This window comes from Manihot esculenta, chromosome 12, assembly GCF_001659605.2.
Source record: "Manihot esculenta cultivar AM560-2 chromosome 12, M.esculenta_v8, whole genome shotgun sequence".
NCBI lineage: Eukaryota > Viridiplantae > Streptophyta > Magnoliopsida > Malpighiales > Euphorbiaceae > Manihot > Manihot esculenta.
This window is the reverse complement of record NC_035172.2, coordinates 6260510-6269199: the sequence shown is the minus strand read 5'-3', so window position 1 is coordinate 6269199 and position 8690 is coordinate 6260510. Positions and strand designations below refer to the sequence as shown.

The following is an 8690-nucleotide window of genomic DNA, read 5'->3' as shown; positions in this document are numbered from 1 at the left end:
CGCCGCAATTGAAGCAGATATCTCGAATACATTCATACTTGAAGCTTACCCACTGAATAGAGTCATCTACCTTCTTACGCTGAAATCCAGTGACAAAAGGTTTTTCAATATCAATTAGAACATGAATTCTCAAAGTATTACAAAGGGTGGGATTATTTTGAGAGTCTCTGTCACTTTCCAAATAGCCCCTTAGAAAGATACCAATCGTTTGAGCGTTCTGTGGAGTGATGGTGTTTGGAGGCAATCCTATCACATGAACCCAAAATGGAGAAGTTTTAAAGGAAATCTCCTCTAGAGCTAGATCAGCGGGTCATTCCTGCACATTAAGGAAGTAGTTGTGTATGGTCCAAGGTCTATTAAGAAGAACAAAAGAGGTATCCTTTTCACCCTTAAAAGTGAACAAGAATAGGTTCCTTTTGGCGTGATCTGAAAATCTTTAATACCTACCAAGCTTGAGCAATAATGACTTTCATTGTTGATGCAATAAGAGAGGAAGAGGAAAGAGAACGAAAGGAAGAGGAAAAGGATAGGAGAAGGTAGCTGAGAATGCAAGATAAAAGCCGATAAAATGATTTCAAGAATTAGACGAGAGACTTGTACCTCAAGAGGAGGGCTAAAATCTCCAATGTTAAGCATTCTTCACTTAATTAAATTTGAATGGTTAAATTGATAGATTATTTTTTCAGAATTATTTTCTCTTTATTTGACATTGTTAGTTTAAAAAAATTTCAAATAAATTTTTTAAATTCAGTTATGAAATTCAATTTTTTTTAATAAAAATTTGTTAAGTCTTTCATTTCTAAGTAAAAGAATTAGAAAAAAAAATTAAACGAATTAAATTCTTTTCGAGTGGAGATATTCAATTTGGATGAAATGTAACTAAAGGATTAAAGCATCTGATTTTTATTTTTTTTTTAAAAAACATCCGATTTTTTTTTTTTTTTTTAAATATAGACTAAAACGTAATTTTTCTCAAAAAATAAAACGCGCTATGCCGGTCAACACAGAGAACACTACCGGCTGAGACGGTCATTTCGGCGTTGAAAAAACACTCGGCGGTCTCCTTTTACAGTTGTTTTGTCCACCCATGTCTCTGGTAGCGTCGGTTGTGTTTCTGGGAAACTCCTCTAAAGCCTGAACAGCTAGGGGCAAAATAGTAACAATATCACCCCTTTTATCCCCAAATCAAAACTTCCGCTTTTCTTCTCTCTGCTTCTTCTCGGTTCATCTTCCTGCTCCGTCAATCCATCCGCGGCACTTCGGTTTTCTCCGGTGATCTCTCTTTCCCTCGCTCTATCTCTCTCTGTCGCTATTTCCTTATGTTCTGTTTGGTTACTGAGAAAACAGAGTAAATTTAGAAGAAAATTTTTTACTCTTTTGTTTTTATATTTTTTACTATTCTGGAGGGTTTAGGTAATGCATCAGAAGTTCTAAGTTTAGCTATATGATCGTTGTTAGATCTCAGCTTACTTAGATTGTTAATTTTTGGAAATGGTCTTGGTTTCTGGCAAGATTTTATTTTTATTTGCTTTCTCATTATCCAAATAGATCTTCCGTGAGAGTATGTGCTTATATATATTTTCTGTCTGATCTACTGCTGTTATATATTTGGTAAATTTGAATATTTAAAGTGTTTACTTCCTTCTTCTTCTTCTTCCCTTTTTTTTCCTTTTCTTTCATTTCGTTTTCTCTAATTGATGTTGCTATTACACGGTTGATTTTTATTTATTTAGTTTTATGTTTTGTTAGATATGAGTAGTGCCTGATCTAGTCCCTTAATGTATTATCGTGTTGCATTTGGAATTGAACTTTAATTATGTGGTTTTGGATAGAATTATCAACTGCAGTCAATTATTTTTAAGCAACTAGAAAACTAATAGATGCCTAAACAAGAATTAAATTGACAAAGTTTTGCTGGACCTCGATCAGCTTTTTTTAAAAAAAAAATAATAATAAGTGGGGGATTGCATGGAAGAAAATTTTATGGTGTCTTTGTTTTCAATGAATTCTTCTATCTTTTGTTTTCTTAATTTCTATTTCAATGGAATCTGTGGGTTTTCTTTCTTTCATTCTTTTTGTTGGTAATGGTATATTGCTGATTGTTGACATCGATTTGTCATAATGGCTATTAGGCAGCATTTGTTGATGGGTACGTCATCTGGTTCTAATATCCACCACCAGCCTTCAGCAAAAATGTTGCCTCCACGTCAGCAACCCCGCCCAGGACTACAGACATCCCTGTCCCTAGTCTCTTCAGATCCTCGCCTGTCTCCTGACACTCAAGAACCCAGATCAAACTCAGATAATATCCGTGAGTCTCCCACTGAGAGTGCTAGTTCTAGAGAGACTTGGCCTACTGCTGATGCTGTCATGGCCAAGAAGATGGAGAATGGAAAACCAAAAAATGATTGCCATGAGCAGTCCGTCGTTCACCGTGTTTCTAGTGCTGATAAGATCTCTCTCCGTGACATAGCAAGAGAACGAGTTGATATTATTTCTGAAAAGATGCATAGTTTGCCTGATGAGTTTCTAGAAGAGCTAAAGAATGGACTCCGGGTCATACTGGAAGGAAATGGTGGTTCACAGCATAGGGAGGAATTTTTGTTTTTGCAGAAGCTTGTTCAAAGTAGACCTGATTTGACAGCTAAGACATTAATTAGAGCACAGCGGGTGCAGCTTGAAATCCTTGTTGCAATAAATACAGGAATTCAAGCATTTCTGCATCCAAGTATTAGTCTTTCTCAAACATCCCTCATTGAGGTCTTTGTTTTCAAGCGGTGCAGAAATATAGCATGCCAAAATCAACTTCCAGCTGATGATTGTACTTGTGAAATTTGTACCAATAGAAATGGTTTTTGCAATCTATGCATGTGTGTGATATGTAACAAGTTTGATTTTGAAGTCAATACTTGTCGTTGGATCGGTTGCGATCTATGTTCTCATTGGACTCACACAGATTGTGCTATTCGAGATGGGCAAATTTCTATGGGCCCTTCTGTAAAGAGTGGATCAGGCCCAACTGAAATGCTTTTTCGGTGCCGGGCATGCAATCGAACATCTGAGCTCCTAGGGTGGGTGAAAGATGTTTTTCAACATTGTGCACCAGCATGGGACCGAGAGTCTCTAATGAGAGAACTTGATTTTGTTAGTAGAATCTTCCGAGGAAGCGAAGACACCAGAGGCAGGAAACTCTTTTGGAAATGTGAGGAACTTATTGATAAAATGAAGGGTGGACTAGCAGAGTCAACAGCCTGCAGAGTAATTCTTATGTTTTTCTCAGGTACATGTTTTGCTAAGCATCATATTTTTGAATTATACTAGCTAGTGAAATTTTGTAATCGGCATGACTGCAAGGGCGTTAGTCTGCACTTGCTGCATGTGCTGTTTGTTTCCCATTAATATTTACTTACTGACATGTTTTTGGCTATGTGTTTGTCAAAATAACCTGTCAGTTTTTTGTGCTCCACAACAGTTTTAATTTTCTTGTTTTCCCTTTTTCTCCTGTGGTTTATATTCAATGTCAAATGTGAGAATTACTTTATTGTGAAGGTACTAGGTAGCAGTAAAATTCACAAGTGGAGGGACACTTGCTACTTTCTCTGACTATGAAGCAAGCAGGGTCTTTATTAGTATTATTATTTTTAAGGACATCTGTTACAATTTGATGCCATTCTCACTTTGATGAGAACTAATTTGATGGCTCATGTTAGTTCTAATAGTCACATTGTGGGAGTTCAATGTTCACACTGTCATTAAATTCTTGGTTCCTATTACTTTTGAGAGGTTTTAATTATATTTTGTGCCTGAACCATTCTGTTAAAACTCATAGAAGTTTCATTTTTACACTGCATATTTGGAGGTTGGTTCTCCTCTATCTATAAATTTCTGCTTGGCTGCACCTTTTCTTGAGGTCCTACAAAAACTTCAACATTTTGGTTTTTGTGTGTTTAATCTTTCTGAAAGGTACCTGAATAAATGGCTGCTGATTTGAATTATTGGATTATATAAATTCAATTCTTTGTTCTGATTTTCCCCTACTGGTTTTTGAAGAACTTGAGGTAGACTCTCCAAAGAGCTTGGAGAATGGGGAGGATGGAAGGCTAATAGCCCCGCAGGAGGCATGTAACCGAATTGCTGAAGTGGTACAAGAGGCCATAAGGAAGATGGAGATGGTGACTGATGAGAAGATGAGAATGTTTAAGAAAGCCCGTATGGCTCTTGAGGCTTGTGACCGTGAACTAGAGGAAAAGGCCAAGGAAGTGACAGAATTAAAGCTAGACAGGCAAAAGAAGAAGATACAGATAGAAGAGCTGGAGAGAATTGTGAGGCTTAAGCAGGCAGAGGCTGATATGTTCCAGCTCAAGGCCAATGAGGCAAAACGAGAAGCTGAGAGGCTGCAGAGGATTGCTCTGGCTAAGACTGACAAGTCAGAAGAAGAATATGCCAGCAGCTACCTCAAACTTCGTTTGAGTGAAGCGGAAGCTGAGAAGCAGTATCTATTTGAGAAGATTAAACTGCAGGAGAGTTCACGTGCGGCACAAAGCAGTGGTGGGGGTGACCCATCTCAGGTGTTGACATATTCCACAATTCATGATCTGATTAATGGCTACAATGGCCCCCCAAAGTCAGAATTGCAGCCAAATGATCGCCACCATTTCAGGACAAATCCTTGAGGACATACCTCTGATATGTTATATATTAAATAACTAAATTAACTATGTGATTAAGGAGTGCCAGTGTTTCTGAACAAGTGTGAGTGAAATGCTAGTTGGTTTCATTTCATTGTTGAACTTTTTAACCCGCAGCTTCACTATTTCTAGGAATTAGGTGCAAGTTTATATATATATATAAACAATTCCTGCATAAAACTGTATTATGCACTGTAGCTTTTGTATATTTACAGTTGAACGGTCCTGTGTATATACGAATTTGACTGGCAGATGATCCTGTGGCTGTGCAGTTGCATCTTATGTTCTTCAGGTTTTGCAGTTTGAAGTTCAAGCAAGCATATTATTAGGAGTTCGTGTATGAAACGTACTATTACCATGCACTCATTTTGTTGCTATGTTTAGCCCCCTCCCCTCCTTTTTGTGTGTCCCTTTTTGTTGAGAACTACTTGTATGAAAGAAGTGCCAGCTCTGTAACATCCTTCTCTTTAACTTACCCTAGATTTCTATGTTTGACAGGAAATGCAGGTTTCGTTTTGACATGAACAGATTAAGATTTTCCCTTCATATTGGCGACCGCAGAATCTACTAACATTTAAGGAAGGCTACTCATGCTTGGTTGTACAATAGAAGAGTCAGCACTATCAAATTTCATTGCAGTGCTGATTATATTTTATGGCACCTTATCAAAGAGTTTAGACATAGAAATGGAGTAACAAGTCGTGTTGTTCACGTACAGGCCTGATCTATGATAATCTTGAGTGTCCTGATCGGGGCACTTGAAGGAACTAGAGATCCGTTGTGGAAAATGTAACAATGGACTGAGCAGTTCACATGGGAATTGGAGACTGTCCAGCTTTGTAGCAACTTTGACAGTTCCCCAACACTGGGAAACAAGAAAATTACTTCCTCATTTCCATGCAGTGAATTTGGTGCACTGTTAAGGCTTTTCAGGAGGATTACAAATCCAAGGTAAGTGGATGTTCTCATGTCATCCATGGCTACCTCCAGCTCATCTTCCTTTAATGGGTTAGTGGGTTTAGATTGGAAGGAGAATGAGAAAACCAGGAGCCATGGAAGGACATCCTTCTGCTGTTCTTATTGCTCTGGAGAAGGTCTACATGTTTTTGGTTTTCAAAGGTTAGTTGGTGCATAAGAAAATTGTACAGGTTTCCCAATTTTGAGCCGTTTGCATTTCAAGAATCAGCTAGAGACTGATCTTACCATTTCTTTCCACAGTCAAAGGTGATTATCTGACTATTTCAGAAAAGGATTAATTCAATATCAATTATTCCCTGATGATTTCGGATTATTGATTTAAAACTAAATGCCAAGTTAATTTTGTATCAAAAATCACATATGGTTGAGGACAACCAAAGATGATCCAAGTCCAGTCCGCAATCATTGCCTCTTAATATAGTAAGGTTTTAGTCCGCAACATTAGTGTTTTAATTAGGTTAAAATATTATTATTTAAATGTTGAGAGAGTTGATTAATTCCTTTAATTTTCGGCTTATTACTGCTGCTATAACAATTATAAGTTATTAAAAACTGCAATAACAATTGTAAGCTATTAAAATAGCTAATGGGTATTAAGACAGTTAATATTATCCAACGTGGTTTAAGTAGGTGCGGATGATTCTTTAGCTGGATAAGAGGAAAGGGTTTTGTTGATTTTCGACCAGCAATCACAGTACAGAGGTTGTTTGTGTTTGTTTCTGATTCTGATGGAAACTTTCCAGGAAATTGCAAGTTGGAAAAGCAAACACATTTGATCACATCATCAATAATGGATGAAGGACAAAACAGAATATATATCAAATCCCTTAGACCTTTGAGCTTTCAGATGACATATGCTTCTGTTTGACCACAGAATTGTAATTTAGCTGCCGCTTCAAGACACAGTAGCAGATTTTAATATCCTTTCTCAATCTTTTTTCCTTTTGTTCCTTTATGTGATCATCTACTGCTGCTCTCATTTTTGGAACATAAGTTTTAATTTCCAGATTTTTTTATTAAATCAATAAATTAAGAAATGAAGCTCAAACAACCAAAAAGTTGAGCTTATTGAGATTGGGATAAATCAATAAATTCTTAAATTAAAACTTTTTTCAATAATTCGGGTGGGAAAATATTCTAAATTAAACAATCTCAATAAATATACGAGTGAAATTTAATATTTAACTAAATTTATTAATTTAATAATTTAAAATATTTTATCTAAACTCACATAATTTTTTAGATCACTTAAAATAATATCACTCATTTTATAAGAATACTCATATAATTAACATAATTATTTTACATGCACAAATTTACACCTAATTAATTGGACTTAATTTATGAAAAGAAGAAAAGTATTCGAACAGAAAAAAAAAAAACAATTTATCAAATTTCATATCTAATTAAGTTTTTTTTTTTTTTTTACTTAAAAGAAATAAAATGTTCAACTTTGTAGGAAGTTTAATTGCGCAATTAAACTATATAAATTTTACAAACTTACTTATCCTCAATTAAATAAGATTTTTTGAGGGAGTTTTTGGCTCTCACAATTCCACTTAAAAAGCTGGAGAGATTGACTCCCAACTCTGAAGGAGGCACAGGTAAGTATTATAAGTATTCGATCGGTTGGATTTAAAATCAAATCGGACTCGAACTGAATAAATTAAAAATTAAAATTTTAATATTTATAAAAATCGAATCGATTTTAAATAAAAATTAAATTGAATCGAATCGATCTGATTTAATTCAATTAATTTTTAATATACTTTTTATTTTTTATACTTTATTTTTAATATTTTAAATTTTAATTAAAATATTTTTATTTTAATTATTTAATCTCTTTATATTATTAAAAATAATATATTATTGTTATTAATAAATGATTCAATTCAATAAAAAATTTTAAATTAAAAATTAAATTAAATTAGAATAAATAAAAAAAATAAATTAAATTTCTGAATTAATTTAATTTAATAAATTTTTACAATTCAAACTGAATATTGTTTATCCTAATGTGGAGATGTGTCCAAGTGCCATGAAATAATGGAGAAAAAAAGTATCAAAGTGTGGTCAACATCAAAGAAGAAGATTAAGACCTACTTTTTACCAATTTAAATATAATTGGTTTGTGATTTGATTTTAAAATTTATATTAATATTTAAATTTTATTAAGAGAATTTATTGAACACACTTAAACTACTAAATTTTAATATCTCCTTATATTTACTTAGTCTCTACTTATTTTGTAAAATATACATTCAATTATTTATAAAAAAATTAATAATATTAATATGATTCTCAAATTTAAGAAAAAAATATCATCTTCTGAAAAGAATATTTAGAAAAATGATTTAATTTTCTTTTAATTAAAAATTATTATTTATTAATTAATTTCTCTGAATAATAAAATTATAAAAACAAATATTGTATTAAAAAATAAATAGGAGAAATTTGTTTATATTAAAGTAAGATATAGATTTTTTTAAAAAAAAGTTGGAGAAATAGTAAAATAATGAAATGGTTAATGATGTGTAGAGAGACTATAAACAGAATCTTTTTATCTGTTTCCCCACCACATGCTCACATGCCTACCAACAAACAACACTTAGACAATTTTTTTTAAATTTTATTAATCCAAACAAACCTATCATTTCAATGTCACTTATTAGCTAAACTAAATCTTTTCCAATTTGTTATAATTATTAAAAAAACTATATTAAATTTAAAAAATCAATAACAAATTATAATATAGTCCATAAAATTTTGTTTAATTAATAAAAACATCCTTAAAGTACATTATTTTATTTCAATAATATTTTTTTTATTAATCCTATTATTTACTTTACATTCTTATTTTTATACACATTTTGTAGATTAATAAAAGTATAAAATGTAAAAAAATTATAGACTAAAATATATAATATTTTATTTATTTAATATTATTAATATGAAATATAATTTTTATTCGATAGGTGAGTAAATTAATATATATCACAAGTTTATTTATTATATAAATAAATA

At 32.7% G+C, this 8690-nt stretch overlaps 1 protein-coding gene across 2 annotated transcripts; it reads left to right on the top strand.

Annotated features, from left to right (window-relative positions):
* Window positions 1–1049: 1049 nt before the first annotated feature.
* On the top strand, window positions 1050–5019 carry LOC110628148 (OBERON-like protein). 2 transcript variants are annotated; one of them, XM_021774665.2, is made up of 3 exons: window positions 1050–1272; window positions 2137–3280; window positions 4051–5019. In XM_021774665.2, exons 2-3 carry the CDS (start codon window positions 2146–2148, stop codon window positions 4671–4673), a joined length of 1758 nt encoding a protein of 585 aa, XP_021630357.1. In that variant the 5' UTR covers window positions 1050–1272; window positions 2137–2145; the 3' UTR covers window positions 4674–5019. The 2 variants fall into 2 exon arrangements, with proteins under 2 accessions (XP_021630357.1, XP_021630356.1); XM_021774664.2 differs by having other exon boundaries at window positions 1054–1272; window positions 2133–3280.
* The last annotated feature ends 3671 nt before the right edge of the window (window positions 5020–8690 follow it).